A 26,213-nucleotide genomic window follows, 5' to 3' on the forward strand; every position below is an offset into this window, starting at 1 on the left:
CTGGAACCCTGAACACATGAAACTCTAGTATCTCCTTCAGGGGAAGGCTTTCACAAAAATATTCACAGATGATTAGTGTGATCAGGTCAGTGACGTGACGTCGATGAACTAGATGGCATTTCTCCAGCTAAAGTTATTAGTGAGTGTTTACTGAGCAATTATAATGTGTTCCAGCCCTGTGCTAATGTCCCCATCACAGCAATTATAGGACATAGACAGGATTACTGCTCCATTTTATGGATGGAAAAACTGAGACTCACTGAGATTAAGCTGTTACCCTATTGCCATAGAACTTGTGAGTGGCAGAACTAGGATTCAACAATACGTCTATCTCTGCCTCTCTCAGTTCAGTTCAGTTCAGTTGCTCAGTCGTGTCTGACTCTTTGCAACCCCATGAATTGCAGCACTCCAGGCCTCCCTGTCCATCACCAACTCCCTGAGTTCACTCAAACTCACGTCCTTCGAGTCAGTGATGCCATCCAGCCATCTCATCCTCTGTCGTCCCCTTCTCCTCCTGCTCCCAAATTCCTCTGGATCCCTACTAAAAAACAATTGTCCCTTCTACTCTAGGATTGTGCAATTCTTAGCAGACTGTGGATTTTATCAAACTTGATGCTGCACCAGATTTTTCAAGGAGAAAAGGGGAGATGCAGAAAGTGAGTTTTTGCTCCTCTTTAAGTAAGAAAGAGAGTGGGGAAAAAAACCCAGCTCAATGTCTCAGTGACTTAATTCATAGGGAATGTATCCTTGAGGTAATTTACTATAAGTGAGCTCTGGCTCTGCCACTCACGAGCTGAGGGACCTCTGGTAGCCCTTGACCTTGGACCTGGTTTCACTCATTTGTAGAATGCCACAATAATACCCTTTTCAGAGTTTTAGTATAGGTAAAATGAGAAAAGTATTTCCTTCAGGAAGCTCTCTCTAACTCTCTCAGGCTGTACTAAATTCTCCCTAAAGTACCACCTTCTATGAGTCTGTTTATCCATGCTGTGTGTTCATCTGTTTATCCTTTATACTCATCTGTGACCTGTGGGATCCCTGGGGTCTTGAGTGATTTTTCTACCACCCCCAAAACTTAGCAAAGTGCTTGACTCTGGAGCTTAATAAATATAGTTGAACTGGGTATGTTTTATGAGCCATGAAATATGTTACAAATACAGTGATAATGTTTATTGAATATTAAGCACCAAAGAGTTCCTAGTCCTGGACCTGCATACTGTCATTTGAGCTCCACAACAACCTCTGAGATGGATATCTCCCTTTTACAGAAGAGAAAATGAGGTCAAAAGGAGGTTAAATAACTTCCCAAAGTCACATCGATCATAAGTAATAAAGCCAGAATTCAAACCAGGGAAAATGCCTTCAAAACCAATGTTCTGAACAATGTGTATGATTGGGAACAAATTTCTGTTTTAACATTTCTGGGTCTGGGAATTGTTATTCCGAAACAATGAGGCTTCCTTGATGGCTCAGTGGTGAATAATCCATCTGTCAATGCAGGAGGGAGAAGGAAATGACAACCCACTCCAGTGTTCTTGCCTAGAGAATCCCAGGGACGGTGGAGCCTGGTGGGCTGCCGTCTATGGGGTCGCACAGAGCTGGACATGACTGAAGCGACTTAGCAGCACCAGCAGCAATGCAAGAGATGCAGGAGATGCTGGTTCGATTCCTGGGTTGGGAAAATCCCATGGAGAAGGAAATGGCAACCCACTCCAGTATTCTTGCCTGGAGAATCTCATGGACAGAGGAGCCTGGCAGGCTATAGTCCCTGCACTCGCAGAAGAGTTGCACGTGACTTGGTGACTAAACAATTCTGCACAATGGGACCAAAGATGCATGTCTGGCTCACCAAAAGGCAAGATCAAATGCAGGCACGTGTGTGCTTTTCTGAATCATAAAACCACACGAATAGGAATTATTAGTGCCATGATTATTCCTCCTCTTTGCCTTCTTGTAAGCTTTCCCATTCATTTTCAAGCGAGTCCTTAATGGGAGGCAGCCAGGTGACTGACTTAGTCATCTGCTGCTCCCTGGTGGTTGCTGATAGAGACCTGGGAGGGTGAAAATAGGATTATCATCCTTTCGACCTGTGTGCCTGAATCCCGGCCTGGTGGTGAGAGGGCTGCTGCTGCAATGGAGTAAACAACTTGTCCCCTTGCCTTGAGCTTGGGCCCCAGCTTCATTTGATCTTTGGGACTTGTTTTAATGAGAACAGAAGAGAAGCATAAAAGCCAGCTTTGGAAAGGATCCCCACATGGCTCACAGTTGTCTGCTTTTATCCTCTTGGCACTATTTCATTGGATTAGTAGGGCAATTTAGACTTACTTTCTTTCTTTTAAAAATAGCCACTTTACATTTAAAAATTAAATGAAAAGCTATCAACTGTAATGAACTCATTTCAATTTTACAAAAATGATATGTTTCAGCCCCCCGCCCCAGGCCACCAGCTTGCTGCGGTAATCTCAGCAGAATTCCAGCAGAGCACACAGCTAAGCAATTTTTCTTTAGGTACAATTTTTTTTTCCCCAACAAGCAAAAAGTCTTTTAAAATTAAATTCTAGTTTGAAATGAAATAGCTGAGCCTAGGTCATTACCCCCTGCTCAAAGGAAGTAATTATTAAAAATTAGAGAATTGGTTTTGGAAATGTTAAAGAAAATTCACAGGAAGTTTTGTACTTTTTCCACTACTGCCAGAATAATGTTATATACGATGGGAGTAGGGATGAGGGACATTCACAGTCCTTCTTCTGGTTTCAGGATGATTCAAGGGCATTACATTTATTCCTAATATTATGACATCAGCTCCACCTCAGATCATCAGGCATTAGATCTCAGAGATTGGGGACCCCTGGTCTAAATGGTCTTATACTCGAACTGGTACCAATTGGTTAATTAGAGCCAATAAGAGAAGATTATCTTTATATATATATATATATATATAAAGGACAAGATTAAAGATAATATTAAAGATTATTATTAAAGAAAATTAAAGATTATCTTTAATTTAAAACCAGGCATGGCTTGCTGATTCCCCCAGAGACAGCACTGGGGGATAGTGGAGTGAGATTACAGACCTATTGTGACATTTTTTATCACAGCACGCTTTCTTCATTTGAGATTCTAAGGGGCAATTTTCTTCATATTTTTTTTTTTTAATGAAAGCATAAAAAAATGAGCAGGTATGATTTCTAAAGAAACATTATTTTTCCCATCTTCACGACCAGGAGGCATGCTATCTGTGGATAAGGGGGATCCTGACCTTGGTCAACCTTGCTTAAGAACAATAAACAATATGTTTCTCCATGATTAGTAAAGAGACGGTGGTAGCACACAGGTTCTCTAAGATATTTTTCTGAGATGCTTCCCTAACATTACGTCACCTCCTTATGATGAATGTGCATGAAATAAGATCATTCTTGTAAACAGCCAACACTTTTCCTAACACATTTAAAATGTCCACAGGAACCTCCCTGCTGGTCCAGTGGTTAAGAATCTGCCTTGCAATGCAAGGCATATGGGTTCGATCCTTGGTGGGCAACTAAGATCCCACATGCCACAGAGAAACAGCCTGTACACCACAAATAGAAAATTCATGCGCCACATCGAATATCCTGCTCGCCGCAACAAAGACGTGAATGCAGACAAATAAATACATAAATACTAAAACATTCATAAAATATTGCTTGTACCTGTCCAGAGGAGGAATATGGTTACAAAAGAACCATGTTCAGGAAACTGCATGCCTTCAAGAAGAAAAGCTGTCCCAGGGAGAATCTTACATGAAAGGTAGCAGCTTTTGATCAAGGTGAAATTTTCAAGGGGCTCAGTCTTAAGAACCATAAGTCTGTTCCAGTTGAATGTAGCAATGTGACCATCATTCAGGTTTACTCCAGAAGCTTGATGCAATGGATAGAACAGGAGTTTCATAGTCTGTTATGGGCTGAATTGTATCCTTTTTCCAAAATTAAGTCTGAGCACTGAAGAACTGATGCTTTCAAATTGTGGTCTTGGAGAAGACTCTTGAGTCCCTTGGACTGCAAGGAGAGCAAAACAGTCAGTCCTAAAGGAAATCACCCCTGAATAATCATTGGAAGGACTGATGCTGAAGCTGAAGCTCTAATACTTTGGCTACCTGATGCGAAGAGCCAGTTCATTGGAAAAGACCCTTATGGTGGGAAAAACTGAAGGCAAAACAAGGGGGCAGCAGAAGATGAGACAGATAGCATCAGCAACTCAATGGACATCAGTTCAGTTCAGTTCAGTTGCTCAGTTGTGTCCGACTCTTTGCAACCCCATGAATCGCAGCACGCCAGGCCTCCCTGTCCATCACCAACTCCTGGAGTTCACTCAAACTCACGTCCATCGAGTCGGTGATGCCATCCAGCCATAACATCCTCTATCGTCCCTTTCTCCTCCTGCCCCCAATCCCTCCCAGCATCAGAGTCTTTTCCAATGAGTCAACCCTTCGCATCACGTGGCCAAAGTATTGGAGTTTCAGCTTTAGCATCAGTCCTTCCAAAGAACACCCAGGACTGATCTCCTTTAGAATGAACTGGTTGGATCTCCTTGCAGTCCAAGGGACTCTCAAGAGTCTTCTCCAACACCACAGTTTAAAAGCAACAATTCTTCGGTGCTCAGCTTTCTTCACAGTCCAACTCTCACATCCATACATGACCACTGGAAAAACCACAGCCTTGACTAGACAGACCTTTGTTGGCAAAGTAATGTCTCTGCTTTTCAATATGCTATCTAGGTTGGTCATAACTTTCCTTCCAAGGAGTAAGCGTCTTTTAATTTCATGAATGCAATCACTATCTACAGTGATTTTGGAGCCCCCCAAAATAAAGTCTGCCACTGTTTCTACTGTTTCCCCATCTATTTCCCATGAAGTGATGACATGAATTTGAGCAAACTCTGGGAGATAGTAGAGGACAGAAGAGCCTGGTGTGGTGCAGTCCATGCAGGCACAAAGAGTTGGACATGACTTAGAGACCAAACAGCAACCATAACCCCAGAATCCATGTGTTCAGGCCCTACACTAGCACTTTAGAATGGGACTAGATTTGGAGATAAGGCCTTTAAAAAGGTGGTTCACTTAAATCGCGGCTTTTAGGGCAGTCAATCCAATCTGACTGGTGTCCTTATGAGAAAAGAAACTTGAACACACAAAGGAATATGAGGGTTACTTATGCTCATCCCTGACAAGGCTATGTAAGGACACAGTGAGAAGACAGCCATCTGTAAGCCAATGAAAGGTGTCTTGGCTAAAAGAGACTAAACCTGACAACTCTTTGTCCTTGGACTTCCAGTCTCCAGAATGGTAAGACAATAAATTTCTGTTGCTCAAGCAACCCAGTTTGTGGTATTTTGTTATTGCGGCCCTAGCAAACTATTAATAAATCACAGTTATGCAGGATTTAGTTCCCTGACCAGGGATGGAACCCCGGTCCCCTGCACTGAGAGCACAGAGTCTTAGCCACTGGACCACCAGGGAAGTCCTCGTTCCTCCTTCCTATCTCCCATCTTGATGCTTATTTTTTCTCACATCCATCCTTTCTTTTTCCTTCTGTTTCTACTGCCATTATTTTACCTCTTCCTATCCTCATACACTGACCCTTGCAACTGAGCCCTAAATGGTCTCCACAGTCTTTTATTCACTGGTGATTCCAAGTGCCTAGCACTGTGTCTGTTCAATACATAGTTGTTGAAATACTGGTTTCTTTGACACTGAACTTCAGTTTTTAAAACCACCATGCAAACTTAATCTTTGTACAATCACATTTTCATTATAAAACTGCCCTATTCAAAACATTTCAGCAGTTCCTCTGTGTTTCTAGGTCAGGTCCAAACTAATTAGTCTAGTGTTTGGACTTTCACAGGCTGGCAAGAGTGGAACTTTCTGGCATTATTTTTTGACACTGACCTGTATAACCTTTTATTTCTGCCCAATGTGTCTGTTCACTGTTCATGAAAATGTCTTTCAGTGTGTGTCTCCATTGAAAGGCACATGTCTTTCTCTCTATTTGAAATTCATCTCCTAGGGAAAAGTTATAAAATAAAAGACTTATATGACTATATGAGAAATTTAAAGTTTTTATATGATAAAAGATGCCACATACATATATAAATTTTACCAACAAAAATATGATAGATAAGAAAAAAATCAAACACTAAGACATAAAAAATGATCAATATTTTATCATACAAAAAGTTTTTGCAAATCACTTTCCAAAAAAAGACAATAAATGAAATTAAAAGATTAAAAGATAATCTAAAAATATTAACAGCGAATGATGAATGAAAATGTCCAGATTCACTATTAGTCAGAAAAACATATATCTGTGTAAATATCTGTATCATATTTTACCATCAGATTTAGTAATAATTTCAAAAGATTAATTGTATCTGAAGGTGCCAGAAAGAGAAAACACTGTCATTGTTTTTGGCAACATAAATTGTTACACTTTTGGAAAATAATCTATCAATGATGATTAAAATAAAAAATCTGCACAGTCTACCTTGAAAGAAAAATGAAAGTGTTAGTTGCTCAGTCACGTCTGACTCTTGCGACCCCATGGATTATAGCCCACCAGGCTCCTCTGTCCATGGAATTCTCCAGGCAAGAATACTGGAGTGAGTTGCCATTTCCTTCTCCGGGGGATCTTCCTGACCCAGGGATCAAACCCGAGTCTCCTGCATTGTAGGCAGATTCTTCACCATTTGAACCACCAGGGATAGGAAACCTATTTTATGGGAATAACTATAAGAACAAATGTATATATGCCCGTAGTGGTAAAAACAAAAAGCCACTAACAATCTGAAAGTTTATCATCATGAGACTAATGAAAATATAAGGAATATTATGCAACTACTAAAAACAATGAAAGATCCCTGAATTAAGGAGTGAACTCCATGTTCTATTATCTAAAGAATGCCTCTTGGAAAGTCAGATGCATACGATCCAATTCAGAAGAAAGAACAAATAAACAGAACAAATACAGAGAAAAGTGTTAATATCAAGCTATTGATGATGGTTACATGGGAGAACTGGATCTGAAAAGGAAGCCATCTAAAAAGAGAGATCATTAGCTTTTTCTTTATACATCTTTATTTTATACACATTTAGACATGTCATATGTTACAACAAGCTTGAACTACTCTTGCAATTAAAAAAATAAATCGCAAATAATATAAAGGAATCTTGGCTTTTTCTCCTTTTATAAATCCTGCCCATGAGTCTTGTCTCAAATTCTAAAGTCTCTGAATTTATTGATGGAATTATTTCCTTGGAAACTCACCATCTGGTTCCCTGTTACTACTTTCTAATTGCTGCCTTGAAGTATTATTTTTAAATGCATTGTTATTTAAATTAAGAGTGTAAGTTTTTTGTGATAGAGGCAGACATTACACTTTGTTTTCAAGAGCTGTTTGGAACTTCACAATGCGCTCACTCATTCATTGCTTGAACACATAGTTGTTGAGTTTCTACCAGTTCTCAAGTTCTGGGCTGGATCCTAAGGATACAACATTGCCTCAGACAAAACATGATCTAAGACTAAAAATTTAGTAGGAAGAAGGCACTGAGCAAGGTCCTGTAAGTGTCATGAGAGTTATAAAAGGGAAATTACTGTGTATTTTGTTGGCAACTAACAATGATGTAGGGTTAAGGAGACTAGGGCCTTCCCTGATGGCTTAGCGGTAAAGAAGGAATCTGTCTGAAACGCAGGAGACACAGGAGATGCACAAGACATAGGTTCGATCTCTGGGTTGGGAAGATCCCCTGGAGAAGGAAATAGCAAATGACTCCACTATCCTTGCCTGGGAAATCCTATGGACAGAGGAGCCTGGTGGGCTACAGTCAATGGGGTTGATAAAGGATTAGGCACGACCTGGTGACTAATCTACAACAACAAAAGAGACTTGGCTTTTATTCATCTATACTGCTCTTTCCTCTGATGACAAGATAATCTATCAAATAAGAAGTAAAATGGAAGTGCTTTTTCTCTATTACTACATTAAACAATTGCAAGGTAATACTGGAATAGGTAGCCATTCCCTTCGTCAGGGGATCATCCCAACCCAGGGATCGAACCCAGATCTCCTGCATTGCAGGTAGATTCTTTATCATCTGAGCCACCTGGGAAGTCCTTAAGGAGATACTGGTAATGTACTAGGGGCTTCCCTGATGGCTCAGTGGTAAAGAATCCTCCTGCAGAGCAGGAAATGCCAGTTTGATCCCTCCATCAGGAAGATCCCCTGGAGGAGAGTAGGGTAACCCATTCCAGTATCCTTACCTGGAGAGTACCATGAACAGAGTGGCCTGGTGGGCTACAGTCCATAGGGTGGCAAAGAGTCAGACATGACTGAAGGAACTGAGCACGCATGCATATTGTATGAACTTATCTACTAATGATATCAATGTTAATAATGATATCAGCTAATGTTTATTGGGTGCTTACTATGGGCCAAGCCGGAATGTTAATATGCGTGGCCATGACGTCAACCAGTCTCTTTACTGTGTTTCATCAACTCCAGGGACCCATAAACTTCCTTTTTCCTTCACCTCACCCGTGTATAACCTAGCAAAGTAAAAGAAGTATCTCAAGAATCCTACAATCTTTCTTACTTGAAATAGAAAGCACCTACTCTTTGTTTTCAGGCTTATCTACCTTAAAAAGATTTCCTCCTTGGAACCTTCAAGTCTTTTGCAGTCACTGCATGTCTGAGTAACAAGGAGGAAAACAATAGCAACTAACATTATCCTTAATGTCAAATACAATATTAAGCTCTGTGGGACTGATTTTCTTCTGCCTGAACAAACATTCAATACTTAAACATACTCATAGCCAAGTCAGTAGAAACAAATGCAAGGAGGGTGTATCCAATCTGTCTAGACTGCGTGGTGACCCACAACACAATGCAGTGGTGAAGAACAGGGCATGGGGGATTGGCACTCACAGGCTGTGAGAACTTAGCAACCCGCATCAACTCTTTCAGCCTCGGTTTCCGCATCAGTAAATCAGAAGAGTGAAATATCTTCCACAGAGTGTTGTGGAGATGAGTAAAGTGATGATACCTGCAAGGGCCACATGGTACTGAAATGCGGTGAGTACTTGAGAAATATTATTGGGTTGGCAAAAAACATCATTGGGTTTTTCCATAAGATGTTATACAAACACTCAGATGAAAGTTTTGTTTGGTCAACCCAGTGCATTATGATAGGCGCCTAGAATTTCTAGCCACTAGAAAAATTAGAGGGATACAAATTTTGTAATTACCTATAAGGAAAAAGAATCTGAAAATATGCATATATTTATATATCATTTATATATATATATAAAACTGAATTACTTTGAAACTAACCTGAAATTAGCACAACATTGTAAATCAACTATAATTCAAATTTAAAAAAAAAATAGAATAAGAACCCCCCTCAAAAAAAATGTGAAAAAAAGGAAAAGAAATTAGAGCAATACAAAGAGAAGCCAAAGGGAAGCAATGTCCTTCTCAGCTCACACCTTGGTTGTGCTGGTTTCCCATGGCCTGAGTGATATGTATTTTTGTTTTCAGAGATCTGTGCTTCTGGTATTGAAATGTTTACAAACCCTATAGATGGAACATACAATATTTTGTCTAAAGTTCCTTCCAGCACATAATGGGGGCAGAAGCAAATTTAAAGAAAAAGAGTTTGTGTGAGTTACTCTGTTAGAAATAACTAATTACATAGTAATACTCTGTGTAAGTAATAACTCTGTTATTATATAAATGAACAGCCCAATCCATGGATATCCAAATTGTCTATGAGAAAGGCAGTCCTCCCTGCTGACTCTCACTGAAAAAACCCAAAAGTTACTGAGCAGGACCCACTGGGCCTTCCTAGGACAGGCCTTCCTCTACCTATATCCTTTGCTTTAGCTCCTCTCTGAAGTACTTAGATAACGGTATCTGATGTTCCTGAGTCTTTTTGCAGATGTGAAAACCCTCACCAAATGAAGATGTTCACTACTTGATGACCATGAGCACATAGTCCCCAGGCCTCCTGGAGCCTAGAGACTATAAAATTAATCCCTGTTACACCACCATGTTACCTCACCATCAGCCAATCAGAGACTGGTACACAAGCAGGTCAAGTACCCTGTGGACCCCACCACCAACACACCTCACCCAGCTTTCAAAAATGCTTTGCTGAAACCCTTCTGGGAGCACGAGGCTTTTTGGGTCATGAGGAACCTCAACTCCTTGCATGGCCCTGCAGGAAATATTTCTCTGCTTCCAAACTCCGACGTTTCAGTTTGTTTGGCTGCACTGTGGGTCGGGTGCACGAACTTGGTTAACGAAAAGATAATAACTAAGAGTAAAGACTGTAGGTCCTGTGATTAGTTTCTATAGAGAGGAAACGCCTAAAAATTATTTAGGATCTCTGTCTTCAACTGCCTATTGCATGTTTACATCTGGATGTTCACAGGCAACTCAAAGAGAGTTTGGAACTCAGTATAATCTGCCAATTTTCTTTTGAAATATACACCCCCTTCACCCTCTCCCAACAGCTCTAATGTATGCTTTCTTTTTAATTTATGTTCCACCAGGACCTTCTCACATCCTTCAATCTATTGTTACCCCTTCCAAGAGATTTATCTGCCTGAAAAACAAGATGTCATTTACATTATTCTCCTACTCAAAAACTTCCATTGGCTCCTTAGGTTTAAACTATCATTTCATTGGTCAGACCTGATAAATATCACTACTTCTACAGAACAGCTGTGAAAACTTAAAAGAAAAAGAGGAGAGAGAGAAGAAAAAAAAAAACAAAACCCAAAGTACAATGAAAATTAGATTAACAAAGCATAATGAAGCATATGAATATTTACATAGAAGTCATTGGAGCTAGGATAGGGAAAATAATTCTGTCTTTTACTTTATTAAAATATCAATCTTATTTACCTAAATGGAGGTAGAATAACACTTAACTCCCCCTCCACTGGATACCACTTCTCTCAGACTAGGTCTCTGATGACCAGAAAATTGAGTCAATCATTTTGTTACATTGTGATTTTTTTTTGACAGAGCAGAGTACGGCATCCTAACCTCCCACCCCTACTCATATTTCTAATTTCAAAAAGTAAGACAGAAAGAGGTGGAGAAGGATGGGCAATGGAATGAAGCATTTTCGTAGATTCTGTTCCCAGTAAAATAAAAAAAATTTTCAGGAATATGCAGAAACACCTTGGCTGCCATGAATGCTGGACACTTTAGTTTTGCACATGCTCATTTGTTGAGAGTTAAAATATTAGTCAGTCAGAAAGAGGGAGCAGAAAAATGTGCCATTTTTGTATGGTTGAGCAACACCGGAATAACACCAACATGGTAGTACTGCTCCCCGTGATCATCAGAAGAGGATGATACAGATCTAGATATTGTCGGCTGAAAAAATACGTACAACCTAAAACCTGAGTTATGCTTTATTCAGCGGAAATTTTTAGTACTTCAAGTCCAAGAGGAAGGTATATCTCAAGTAAGTTTGAGAGAACTGCTTCGAGAAGTGAGCAGGGAGCTAGGATATATAAGAGCTTTGCAACAAAGGGCAGTTAGTTGGAACAAAAGATTACTGTTAGTTTAAAAAAAAAAACTAGATATCCCATGGAATTCAATGTGTTTTTTTTTTTTTAATGTATGGGTGGATGCAAGAGTCTGGGCTCACTGAAATAGTTTCTTTGATGTGTACCTCAGTTATCTGGGCCAGTATCCTGTGTTTTCACCTCCTGGATTTTCTCAGGGCTCATGTAGGGAGTGGCTACAGTCTGATCGCTACTGTTTGCTATGCTAAATCACTTCAGTTGTGTCTCACTCTTTGTGACCCTATGGACCAGAGCCTGCCAGTCTCCTCTGTGTATTGGATTCTCCAGGCATGATTACTGGAGTGGGTTGCCATGCCCTCCTCCAGGGGATCTTCTGGATCCAAAGTTCGATTCCATGTCTCTTACGTCTCCTGCATTGGCAGGCAGGTTCTTTACCACTAGTGCCTCCTGGAAAGCCCCCTGATGGCTGCAAGATGAAAGGCATTCTTCATTTCCTTTCTGAGTTTCCTCAGGGCTCACTGGTTGACCCTCGGAAGTGGCTGCTATCACTGATGACTATGACATCTTCTGTTTACTGATATGGCAGGCAATATTTTATTTCTCAATATATATACATATATATGTTTTTATATATATATACACACGTACATATATATGTACATATGTACGTATATATATGTGTACGTATATACGTACGTATATATATATGTTAAGTGTGTGTGTGTGCTCAGTCATGTCTGGCATTTTTTTGCAACCCTAAGGACTACAGACTACCTGTTCCTCTGTCCACAGGATTTTCCAGGCAAGAACAGTGGAGTGGGTTGCCTTTTCCTACTCTGGGGGATCCTCCCAATCCAGGGACTGAACCTGAGTCTCTTGCATTTCCTGCATTGGCAAGTATATTCTTTACCACTGTGCTGCCTGGGAATATATATTAATAAGAGTGGCCCATTTTAACGAAAGTATAATGTCCCCGTAGGAGTACTCTCATCTAGGAAAGCAGGTCATATCCCTCGCCTTTGCACACTCTGTGTGAGCTTTCTTTCAGTGTGTTTGGTCTCTGTCTATGGTCCAGCACTGGCTTTGCCCCGAGATCATTGCTCACATTGTCCAGCCTTGCTCCCTAAGGGCTAGGGCAGCACTGATAAAAATAGATCGAGAGACCCTCCTTTTTGGTATATCAAAGCCTCCCAGTCTCCGGGGACTTTCATGTTGGTCTGTTGCACATTGTCACACTTGCTGCCTCACTCCATCTCCCAACTTCCTATTGGACATATGGGCCTCTTCCTTTTGGTTGTCTGGTCATATGGTCACTCAGCATGTGGTCTGATGAAAGAGAGATGACTTTGTCATAGCTCTGAATAACAAAATCTTTTTCTAGATATCTGTTCATCTCAGGCCAGGCAGAATGAGAAAAGGGATATTTCCACCCATGTCAGTAAAGAAAGGATGTTACAGTCAACAGCGATTGCAAGTCACCACTGATGGTGAGCCCTGAGGGAACTCAGGAAGGAAAGAATACCTGCCATTTAGCAGCCACCAGACTTCAGCCAATACTCAAACCAGATTGATTACATTCTTTGCCGCCAAAGATGGAAAAGCTCTAAATAGTCAGCAAAAACAAGACTGGGAGCAGACTGTGGTTCAGATCATGAACTCCTTATTGGCAAATTCAGACTTAAATTGAAGAAAGCAGGGAAAACCAATAAACCATTCAGGTATGACCTAAATCAAACCCCTTATGACTATACAGTAGAAGTGAGAAATAGATTCAAGGGATTAGATCTGATAGAGTGCCCGAAGAACTATGTACACTGTACAGGCAGTGATCAAGACCATCCCCAAGGAAAAGAAATGCAAAAAGGCAAATTCTTATCTGAGGAGGCCTTACAAATAGCTGTGAAAAGAAGAGAAGCTAAAGGCAAAAGAGAAAAGGAAAGATATACCCATTTGAATGCAGAGTTCCAAAGAATAGCCAGGAGAGATAAGAAAGCCTTCCTCAGTGATCAATGCAAAGAAATAGAGGAAAACAATAGAATGGGAAAGACTAGAGATCTCTTCAAGAAAATTAGAGATACCAAGGGAACACTTTAAGCAAAGATGGGCACAATAAAGGACCAAAATGGTATGGACCTAACAAAAGCAGAAGATATTAAGAAGAGGTAGCAAAAATACACAGAACTATACCAAAGAAGATCTTCATGACCCAGATAACCATGACAGTGTGATCACTCACCTAGAGCCAGACATCTTGGAATGTGAAGTCAAGTGGGCTTTAGGAAGCATCACTGTGAACAAAGCTAGTGGAAGGGATGGAATTCCAGTTGAGCTATTTCAAATCCTAAAAGATGATGCTGTGAAAGTGCTGCACTCAATATGCCAACAAATCTGGAGAACTCAGCAGTGTCCACAGGACTGGAAAAGGTCAGTTTTCATTCCAATCCCCAAGAAGGGCAATGCCAAAGAACGTTCAAATTATTGCACAATTGCACTCATCTCACTCGCTAGCAAAGCAATGCTCAAAATTCTCTAAGCCAGGCTTCAACAGTACATGAACTGTGAACTTCCAGATGGTCAAGATGGATTTAGAAAAGACAGAAGAACCAGAGATAAAATTGGCAACATCCACTGGATCATTAAAAAAGCAAGAGAGTTCCAGAAAAACATCTACTTCTGTTTTTATGACTTTGCCAAAGCCTTTGACTGTGTGGATCACAATAAATTGTGGAAAATTCTGAAAGAGATTGGAATACCAGGCCACCTAACCTTCCTCTTGAGAAATCTGTAAACAGGTCAGGAAGCAACAGTTAGAACTGGACATGGAACAACAGACTGGCTCCAAATCAGGAAAGGAGTACATCAAGGCTGTATATTGTCACCCTGCTTATTTCACTTATATGCAGAGTACATCATGAGAAACGCTGGGCTGGAGGAAGCATAAGCTGGAATCAAGAATCCCAGGAGAAATATCAATAACCTCAGATATGCAGATGACACTATCCTTATGGCAGAAAGCAAAGAAGAACTAAAGAGCCTCTTGATGTAAATGAAAGAGGAGAATGAAAAAGTTGGCTTAAAACTCAACATTCAGAAAACTAAGATCATGGCATCTGGCCCCAGTAGGCTTTGGGTGTTGGTGTTGGACAGGGAAGACTGGCCTGCTGCAGTTCATGGGGTCCCAAAGAGTCAGACACGACTGAGCAACTGAATTGAACTCAACTGTGACTACAGCCACTCCTTAAGAAAACTCACCTCAGGATGAGTTTTAACTCCAGATATGAAAACAAAGAACACTGGCCCCAGGTAGCTGAGATGCATATCAAAGGAACAGTTTCTGAAGAGATAAATTCCTTAACTTGAGATATCTGGTTTTCCTTTAATTAACAATAGTCTTTTGATGTTCAGACTACCTGCCCTTCCTTGCAAAACTTCTATATAACCTGACTGCCCCCATCACCTCCTCAGAGCAGTTCTTTAAAGGTTACTTGAGATGCTCCCTCCCTGGCTTGAGGTCCTAAAAATTCCCACCGAATAAAACATAGCTCTCAACTTTTACATTGTGAATACTTTTTAAGTCAACAAGAACACACCATGTAAATTATTTTTTTTTACTGCAAGTAATATTGTAATGTCTTATATGTACACCCATCCTTGGTGATATGTCAAATAAATGACCTTCAAAAGGATCATAAGCTTTAGTTTCCTTTTCTTTAAATAGAGATAATGATTCCTATAGCATGTCAGTGGAGCCAAAGCAAAATAATGGATAAAACTTTGTGAATTCTAAAAACTCATATTCATATAATTCATTTCACAGATATAAGTATTTTCAAGAGACTTGAAATAATGTTTTTAATCAAGAATAGCCATGATAAAAAATTTGAACAATTAAATTATTCAGATGCTACTTCACTTGAGTCTCTGAGTGTCAGATTTTAACCACATATATTTATAACTCTTTCATAAAAGAGTAGATAAAACTGTAAAGTATAATTTAAAGAATTCTAGAAAATTATAGAATGTTGCAGATCAAATACCAGTACAAAAATCAGACAGACTGGTTATCAGTTGGAATATCCTGTAAAGATGTGAAGGTATCAAATAAAACCATTTCTAACAGAATTAGAAAGTGCCCAGAAGTAGAATTTCATAAGTACAAATAAAAAATTAGATATATATGGATAATGACCTAAGACCAACAGAAGTGCCTGCCCAGGGTGCAGACTGTGGCTATAGGACAATGGTTCTTATAGGCAAAAAAAAAAGAAGAAAAATCCAGGAATATCATTCTCACTCTCCCTTGGATTTTGCTAATCTATGATTTCCTAATACTTAAAGAGTCCTTGATAGTGTGTTAGGGATAGTGCTAAGTGCTTTATGTGGCTTAACTCATTTCTCCTCATCACAGTCCTATGAAGCAGTCATGCCATTATCAACCCATCTTACAGATAAAAGACTGAGGCTTAGCTTTTTATGTCTTTATTCATTTAATCCTACTACATTCCTAGGGAGTATTTACACTATTATTCCTATTTAATTGATAAGAAGCCCCAGGTTCAGTTGGAGAGTTAGGAAAAAGAAGCCACATTAACAAAGAGAAATGGTGGACTCAAGTTTGTGAACTTCTGATAAATAAAAGTTTACTTCGCAGTGAGACTAAAATAGGCAAGAAATGGCAGTAAGCAGCAGCAGTGGGTCCTTTTCCCTGGTAGATTTCTGTCTGTAGAACCAAAGTTACCACCTATGAGCCTTTGTTTAGGGATGTGGGGAGAGGCTTATGGTGACTAGTAACAGCAGTGGTTCGGTTCAGTTCAGTTCAATCACTCAGTTGTGTCTGACTCTTTGTGACCCCATGAACTGCAGCATGCCAGGCCTTCCTGTCCATCACCAGCTCCTGGAGTTTACTCAAACTCATGTCCATTGAGTCGGTGTTGCCATCCAACCATCTCATCCTCTGTTGTCCCCTTCTCCTTCAGCCTTCAATCTTTCCCAGCATCAGGGTCTCTTCAAGAGAGTCAGTTCTTTGCATCAGGTGGCCAAAGTATTGGAGTTTCAGCTTCAGCATCAGTCCCACCAATGAACACCCAGGACTGATCTCCTTTAGGATGGACTGGTTGGATCTCCTTGCAGTCAGTCCAAGGGACTCTCAAGGGTCTTCTCCAACACCACAGTTCAAAACCATCAATTCTTCAGCATTCAGCTTTCTTTATAGTCCAACTCTCACATCCATACATGACTACTGGAAAAACCATAGTTTTGACTATATGGACCTTTGTTGGCAAAGTAATGTCTCTGCTTTTTAATATGCTGTCTAGGTTGGTCATAACTTTCCTTCCAAGGAGTAAGCGTCTTTTGATTTCATGGCTGCAGTCACCATCTGCAGTAATTTTGGAGCCCCCCAAAATAAAGTCTGCCACTGTTTCCACAGTTTCCCCATTTATTTCCCATGAAGTGATGGGACCAGGTGCCATGATCTTAGTTTTCTGAATGTTGAGCTGTTGAAGTTCATGAAAAAAAAATGATAGCTAAGCTCTATGCTAAACATGTCTTAATTTTCAGATTAAGAATTTGAGATTGGCAATATAATTATCTCCATTTAGAAAACAGGGACACCGAGGCTGATGAATGTTGTTTGCTGTTGTTTGCCACCCCATGGACTGTAGCCTGCCAGGCTCCTCTGTTTATGTGATTTCCCAGGCAAGAATACTGGAGTGGGTTGTCATTTCTTTCTCCAGGGGCTTTTCCTGACCCAGTAATCAAATCTGTCCTGCATTGGCAGGCAGGTTCTTTACCACTGAGTCACCAGGGAACTCCAGATACGAAAGTGACAGAGGTCAAATTCAAAAACCATATATTCTATCTTCAAAGTGCATGATCTTTATCAACATGTGAGTTTCTATTACTACAGTCCCTAGGAATGATTGATATATAGCCAAATTATTATGTAGGCAAGTTGTAGGAAAAAATGGCATAGGTCATGCATAAAACTTTATTAAATGAAACAATTTTTTTTTGTCATTACCTACCGACTCATCTTTGTCCACACTTTGATTGACTAAAGTTTTATTCTTCCCGTCCTGACCTAACCTTGAACTCTTTTCTTGACATCTATTCAAAGGGAAAAGGAGAGGGGAAAGAATGGTTCAGAACACCCATATACTGGAATATAAAGTTGAAATAGCCAAGCCACTTAAAATTTTGGTCCGTCCTCATGCATAGCATACATATTAACACTCTTAATGAAAGACTCCAGTGAATTAATATAATTAATATAAAGGTTTTAGGAAAATACCTACTTGCTTAACCTCTCTGATAAAGTCACCAGAAAGAACTCAGCAGTTTAATCTGTATCAAGGTGACCGAGCTAAAACAATTCTGTACCATGTTTATACATTGACCTCCTTTTCTAATGTTAATTTATAACTCCAAGGGAAGGATCATTTCATGCCTAATGAGGATGACAAAACGTGAGGACAATGATATAACATGGTGAAATGGAACAATGTTTACTGGTTGGGAATCTGGAAGATGACTATTAGCTCTGCCATCAATGAGCAACTGTGTGACCTAGAACAAGTTATTTTATGTCTCTGGGCTTCAGTTTTCACAAATGTGAAAACAATGGGGGTTAAATTAAGTAATCTGGAATTACTTTAAAAGGTACAGTTACTTTAAAAGGTAGTTACACTTCCAGTCAGAGTGTGAAAGTGACCCAGATACTGCTGGGCATACTGGCCATCTGTTTGGAAACTGAAAACATTCTTGAAAAATAACTCGTGTGTCAATTGCTGGGATCCAGGGCCATGTTCAGAAAAATAGTGATTGGCCAGATGAAGTCCAAATCCTAGAGGTAAGGGGTTTGCTGAGAAAAGAGTTATCCCAAAGAAAGAGGTTTACATACTGGCAAAGCCATGTGATCTCATAGTGTCCGGCACTCAAAGATTAGTTCTCTCATCCACCCACGCATGGGTTCCATAGGGATGGATAGGATTTTTAAGCCAAAACTTAAGTATAATAGCTATTTCATCCTGTAAAATCCTCTGATGTCGGTTGGGACTCCTCCAGCTGATTAGATGGTTTAGCCCTATGACTGGAGCGTGGAGTCCAATTGGGATTGAACTGAGTTCCAACCCACCACCTTCCAACTGTGTGACCTTAGGCTAGTGACTTAATAGTTCTGAATCTCAGTTTCTTCATCTCTCAGATGAGAATTGTGTCTCCTCTCTCAAAGTCTATTGAGAGAGTTTAACTTAAAAATGGCTGGAAAGCATTCAAGCAGCACCTGGCCAGTGGCATCTGCTCAATGTACGCTAGTATTACTATTGCCACAGTGACTGAGATGGCCATTACAGTCAAACTGAAGATGAGAGAGCCTTTCTTGGCTGCATGAGTTCATCACAGGCCACAAGTGTGGAGTGATGATCATTACTTGTAGAGTTGCAGTGTCCTCAGAAGCAAAGGGAAGCCTTCCTTACCGAGTGCAGAGTCACTGAGTTAGTGGTCAGGCCAGGCCAACACAGGGGCACCAGGGGAGCTGCGCACTGCTATGCTTACAGTGGCCACTGGTGGGAAAGTTCTTTAAGCACTGAAGGGGTGAAATGACAGCACCTTCTAAAACCAGTTTGGTTTTTTTTTAAAGCATTGCACAACTTATGGGGGTATCTGCAGAATATCTCTGGAAAGTATTTACAAGGAACTGTCAGGGGATCTTGGAAAATTTGGGTTCATTCATTGGGTCAAAAGGGAAGCCCCAGTGACTCAGTGGTAAAGAATCTGCCTGCCAATGCAGGAGACACACAAGAGGCTCAGGTTCAATCCCTGGATCGGGAAGATCCTCTAGAGTAGGAAATGGCAACCCACTCCAAAATTCTTGACTGGGAAATCCCATGGACAGAGGAGCCTGACAGGCTACAGTTCAAAGGGTTGCAAATGAGTTGAACATGACTTAGCCACTACAAAACAATTGCATCAAAATTATTTATTGAGCCATCACTGTGTGTCAGGAATTCTTCTAGGGTCTCTGCATTCATGAAACTTGCATTGTAGGACTGATACTATGTATATAAATAGCAATCAGTCTGTGAAAATAATAAAATGTCTTGGAAACTATGGCAGAGAGTGCAGGGGTCTTCAGGCAGGGCCCTACTGTGCAGATGGCACTGGAGCTAAAACCGAAAATGAGAAGGAACTCTCCTTGGGAAGATTTGGGGCAAGTTTGGGTCAGACAAAAGGAACATCAGTGCAAAGATCCTGGGTTGGGAATGAGAGACAAAGCAAGGAAGGCTGCAGCAAACAAGTGGGCAAGTAGTTTGAGGTGGGAGAAGTTGGGAGAAGCCAGATGGATCTCAAAGGACCTCTGAGTCCACATAGACACACATACACACAAATGTCAATGAAAGAAAGGCCTCCTAAGCTAAAAGCCAAAATAAGCAGTAGGGTAAAATACCATTCTAAATATCATTTCTAAACAGACAAATGAAGTGATGGAGTTCATTACCAGAGAGGCGAGTCATCACACTGAGCATGTAGTACAGTACAATGCTGGCCTGTGAGGCTGCATAAACTCCATGTTCTGAGGCAGTGTCCTATTCATTTCTTATCAAAAAGGGGTCAGTGGGCTGTATTTTCAAACATTATTCTAATAGAAACTAGTAGACGTCCCAGAATGACCATGCACCCATACCAGAAGGTCAGGGGTCAAGCTCAAATTGCATGACTATAACATCTAAGTGGAAGACCTTGGAAACTCAACTTGACCTCATTGAGAGTATTTCCTTATCTTTAGGTTTAAAATAATTGCTACCACATAGGGCAATTATAGGGCTTCCCTCATAGCTCAGTCAGTAAAGAGTCTGCCTGCAATACAGGAGACCCAGGTTCGATTCCTGGGTTGGGAAGATCCCCTGGAGAAGGAAATGGCAACTCACTCCAGTATTCTTGCCTGGAGAAATCCATGGACAGAGGAGCCTGGCAGCTACAGTCTATGGGGTCGCAAGAGTTGGACATGACTGAGCGACTAAACACAGGCACACAGGACAACTGTAAAAATTAAAAAAGATAGTGAAGGACAAGGAAGCCTGGCATGCTACAGTCCATGGCGTCAAAAAGAGTCAGTCAGGACTTACTTATCACCCAAATATTTCTTAGTGGTGTTACGTTTCTTTTTTTAACATTTCTTATTAAAATTTCTTGTCATTGCTGTTTTGAAGTAAAACCACTAGAGGTCAGAATTTCACATAAATTGTTTAAGGAAACCACCAACGTTGGAGGAAAAAAGAATGTTTTTCTACTAAGCAGCATAAAATAATAAATTTAAGGTGCAGAAAGAAAAATAAAAATGGCTTTCAACAAATAATTTTTGATGACTAGAGAAATACTCATTCTCAAAACTGCTGTTCAATGGACTTAGCTGAGTAGGAAGAAGAGGAAAAAAATAAAAAACAAAACAGAATTTGTTAAGTATCTATTCATGACGCCGATACAGTTTAAGGTTCACACTGATTATCTGATGTTATTCTTAAAACATGTCTGCCATGAAGCTCATTTTGCAAATACAGAAACTAAAGTATAGACAGATGTGATACCATCCTCAATGAAGATCAAGCAGGTACAATCCAATGTTTTCCACTAAGTCAAGTTTGTGAAATAGTGCAAGAAAAAATGGTGTCTCTGTGTTAAACAACATACTATATGACAGATTAGCATTAACAATTTCCCGTTTGCCATTCTATATATTTTTCTTTAATTCCAAGTCTCCTAAAAGAATCTAGGGAAAGTTCCTTTTATTGTCTGGTTTTCAGAGTATTTAGAAGTTTCTGAGCACAGTGCTGATAAATATGGTATTGAGATGATTAGCCATGAAGAAAAACATAGACCAGCTTGCTTTTAGGAAAAACATTTTGAACAAGAGCAATAATCTAGTTCTTTAAAATGTTTACTTAGCCATCAAACCTTTCTTTTTTATCATTTTGTAGAGATAAATATATAAATCAGCCTTATTCAGGGGTGGGGAGGGCCATCATCATGTTCATAACAGGATGAGGTAGGGTGGATGCCAGTCTATATCTTGAGGAAAGACAAAAATCATTTTTGTGTTTTGGGGTATCCACAATGTCTAGCACAGGGGAAAGAGCAGAGGGAGGGCAGTGATGAATAGGCTCTTGATGCTATACGTGTTGTGCACATAGAGGCAATTTGCAAAGAAAAAAATGAGTTACGTGGGTCCTGACCCCAAGAGTTTTTAATCTAACACCAGTTTGAAATGTAGGTACAAGCTTTTTCCTTAGCTTGAAGCCTTTAGCATTGTACATGATGCCTGGGTTCCCTGGTGGCTCAGACGGTAAAGCGTCTGCCTACTATGCAGCAAACCCGGGTCAATCTCTGGGTCGGGAAGATGCCCTGCAGAAGGAAATGGCACCCCACTCCAGTACTCTTGCCTGGAAAATCCCATGGACAGAGGAGCCTGGTAGGCTGCAAAGAGTCAGACACGACTGAGCGACTTCACTTCACTGATGTCTGGGACTTAGTAGGTATTCAGTATGCTCCAGAATGTTGGAATCACTTTAATAAGAAACGTGGAATCCATTTGATGCCAGGTCCCTGGGCTCTAGGGGAAGAAATTGTACCAAGTCCATAACAGACTTAGTTCTGGAATCCAGAGTTCTTAAGGGGTCCTTTCCAAGTCTTTCTTCCCTGGGAGCACTCACTTCTTCCTTCTGTCACATTCTTACTTGTAATCATCTCATAATTTCTACACACACTCAGGAAGAGAGTTAAAGGGGTTTCCACTGTTTGGAATCTTAAGAGAGTTGCTAATGGGAAGGGAAAAGTTTTGTGTTAAATTAAAAAATGAGAGTTGGAAGATTCATGTGGACACTATGCTGGTATTCAACACATATTAATTGCTCTCTGCTTTCCCTCCTAAATTATTTACCATTTCATTGCTCATGACACTGATATATATATATATATATATATATATATATATATATATGAAAAAGGTAAAAGTGTTAGCTGCTCAGCTGTGTCTGACTATTTGCAATCCCATGGACTGTAGCCCACTACGCTCCTCTGTCCATGGAATTCAACTGGAGTGAGTTGCCATGCCCTTCTCCAAGGGATCCTCCCAACCCAGGAATCGAACCCAGGTCTCCTGCATTGCAGGCAGATTCTTTACCATCTGAGGCATCAGGAAAGCATATATATATATATATATATATATATATATATATATATGCATCTCTTGTACATAAAATAGTGCTTAGCACATTCAGTATATGTTGGCTGAGTTGAAATGACTAGAATCATTGAATTGGAGTACACTGTTTTTTAGACATTATTTTGACAATACTTTGTCCATTCTTCCTCCAGTTTGAAAGTTGCAGTTTCTCTGTAAGGAAAACTGCTTAACAGTTCTATTCTCAAATGGATTCTTCCTTTGAAGGGACAGCAAAATTTTAATTTTTTAGCATTTTCCATGAACACCCTAGAATCATACAAAGTTTCCTCTATTCTGTGAAAAGTCCAGTAATGGTTTTAAGTTAATACTTTGTTTCTGACTGAAACTTTCTTTTCTAAACATTGACCCTGGCATTATTCATTTATTCACCCAAGAAATTATTTGGAAGCCCCAAGGTCTCATTGTTCTTCCTTGCATTTATTTTATGGTATCAAAGGTTAAAACTTAGATTGCAATCTTAGGAGGAAGTTAATTCACTGATTAAGAAAAATGCATTTTAAGCAATACACATTTAAATCACTGACAAGCACAGGGCAATGTTTTTCTGTTGTGTGTGTGTTTAAGACCCTTTTTCCAACTTAAAATTTTAAGCAGCTGCAATTCTTCCACCCTCTCTCTAGCCTGGAGAAACAGCATGAATTACTAATGAAGAAGCACTGATCTGTACTGCAGTGACCACTTCCAGAACAAAAGGGTCAGAGCTGAAACCAAGAAAACAGGAGCATTTTTTTAATCAACCAGTTGCTTGAAGTGCATTTGGACCTTGGCCCTACTTGAAAAAAAAAAAAATTTCAATATTCTATCATCCTTCTGCTGAAGGCTCTTAGCCCTAAAGTCTCCACTTGCAAATAAAGAAATGCTTATTTCTATACCACCTCCAATCCTTTATTTGTTTTATTTTTATTTATTTATTTTTTTGGAGGGGGTTATTTGGTTTTGAAGAACATAGAAGTATAATTATAAACTGACTGATCTTTCAACATTTACAATAAATGCTATTTGGAAAAAGCAGGCTACAAGAAAAAGGGGAAACATGTCTGATGTTTGTTATGCAACTACTATGTTCCAGACATTAAATATTTTTTGCAAATATTACTTTATTTAATCATTACCCCAGTGGTGAATGGAGAGGATGATAACACTTTCCCCCACCCCTAATATGAAAGAGCTTAGGTTCAGAGAGTTAAACCTTTTGTTAAAGAGCATGTAGCTAGAAAGAAATGAAACAGAAATTTTTAGCCCGGTCCATGCCTCACTAAAGTAATTTTTTCTGTTATCCAACACCGCTCAAAATGGACCACACACTTTATGACTGTAGAAAAATATGATTGATAGGGGGCACAAGTTTAAAAGACATGGAAGAAATAAAAACAATATGCTGAGATGACAGTGCCATTTTCCTTTTTTGGCATCTTTTTTTTCTTACTGCCACCTCCAATTCTTGATGGACCCCTCTTCATTGGAACCCAGAAGTCTATTAATTTATGAAATGTATGAAAGAATTAAAGTTTACTGAGCTTTTGTCTAGTAGCTTTACCAGAATCAGTATGAGAAAACAGTTGGAGTAAAAACAGTCCAAGAATAGAGATGTTATTAACAAAAGGAATCCTGACAGTCAACGTTGAGTCTGTGTATCCCCCCCCCCCCCCCCCCCCCCCCCCCCGGGAGCTGCATGGAAGGCGGAATAGCGCCCTGTCCCAGGTGAATTCTATCACATCCCTGTCCCAGGCTTCCACTCCCTCCCCAGGTTCTCTTACTTAACATCAGGGAAGTACCAGGACATTGATTTTCCTAAAATTGAAGAAAAGTAGAACTCTAGGGGGGAGAGTAGAGAAAGTGGGAGCTAAAGTGGCACTGAGCGAGGAAGTAAGAGAGCTTACGTATTAGACGGGAAAATTTCACTTTTTTTCTTTCCTCACCTTTGGGTCCTGGTGAAATGGTGTGTGTGGCACAGACTTCAGTCTTAGGACGACTGTCGAGGTCCAGACCCAGACTCTGAATTTGCAAAAGAAAGAGCACCAGGAGAATGCACTGGTTTCTTCGAACTCGGGCTCCAAAGCCACCCATTGCTGCGGTTTCCTCAAAAAAGGGCTGCCCCAAAGTGCCAAATAGACAGTTCGATTTTTAATGAAAACTTCTTCTTTGGGGAAGAAAGGGAAATATCTGGAACACACATTCCAAAAAGGGCTGTAAAGACAGGAAGGAAGCATATCTTAGGTTGTTTATTTTCTCAGTGTTCCAAATGAGCTGTACATTTTCCAGACTGTTTACTTTCAAGTGACAAGAGTTTATTGAAAATTATCTCTGAACTAAACACTCAAGTGTGCAGGTCAGTAGAAACACTCCAGAGAATAGAACAGATACACCTTTGGCTTAGTACATGAATGGATAATTTAATGCCCAAATTGCACTTAAATGTTGGGGTTCCAGAAAGACTGAGCCAGAGATTTTGTGAATTACCTACATATTATATAATCATTGTGCATGGCTTTGAGATTTTTAACAAGGAAATATTCATTACCTGCTTCTGGTGGCAGTTGAACACTAATACACTTACTGCTCTCCATAAGCTTATTTCCTTCTCTTGCTACAAAGAATTATCTTGGGGTTAAACCCCAAAGGAAAGAACACCACTTACTGCAAAGCAATTAGGCAAGAAGTATCAAGAATGTTAAAAATATATATAGCCTTTGCCCTAGTAACTGGCCTTCTGGTACACTGTCTTAAAGAAATACTGTGAAATGTGGACAAAGCTTTGTTTAAAAGATGTGGCCAAAGGGGGAAGGGACATCAATTGCCTAATGATATATTGTTGTTGCTTAGTAGCTAAGTCATGTTTGACTCTTTTGTAACCCCATGGACTGTAGTCCTCCAGGATCCTCTGTCCATGGGATTTCCCAGGAAAGAATACTGGGGTGAGTCGCCATTTCCTTCTCCAGGGGATCTTCCTGACTCAGGGATCAAACTTGTGTCTCCTGCATTGGCAGGCAGATTCTTTACCACTGAGTCAATGATATGTTGCTGCTGCTGCTAAGTCGCTTCAGTTGTGTCCGACTCTGTGCGACCGCACAGCCGGCAGCCCACCAGGTTCCCCTGTCCCTGGGATTCTCCAGGCAAGAATAGTGGAGTGGGTTGCCAATTCCTTCTCCAATGCATGAAAGTGAAAAGTGAAAGTGAAGTCGCTCAGGTGTCCAACTCCTAGCAACCCCATGGATTGCAGCCTACCAGGCTCCTCTGTCCATGGGATTTTCCAGGCAAGAGTACTAGAGCGGGATGCCATAGCCTTCTAAGCAATGATATGTTAAGGGTTGCCAAATCATAGCACATAAAAATGCATGAGTGTGCAACATGACAATTTTATTAAAAGAAGGAAATGGCAACCCACTCCAGTATTCTTG

General features: G+C 40.2%; 1 protein-coding gene across 1 annotated transcript in view; it reads right to left on the minus strand.

The window, feature by feature from the left end:
- COLEC10 (collectin subfamily member 10) overlaps positions 1-24,882 on the minus strand; it is a 42,804-nt gene extending 17,922 nt beyond the window's left edge. Inside the window, exon 1 of the mRNA XM_052652009.1 lies at positions 24,735-24,882. Coding sequence (XP_052507969.1) covers positions 24,735-24,882 — 148 coding nt within the window. The remainder of the gene's footprint in view (positions 1-24,734) is intronic.
- Between the last annotated feature and the right edge of the window lie 1,331 nt (positions 24,883-26,213).

The sequence above is a fragment of the Budorcas taxicolor genome, chromosome 14 (genome assembly GCF_023091745.1).
Source record: "Budorcas taxicolor isolate Tak-1 chromosome 14, Takin1.1, whole genome shotgun sequence".
Lineage (NCBI taxonomy): Eukaryota > Metazoa > Chordata > Mammalia > Artiodactyla > Bovidae > Budorcas > Budorcas taxicolor.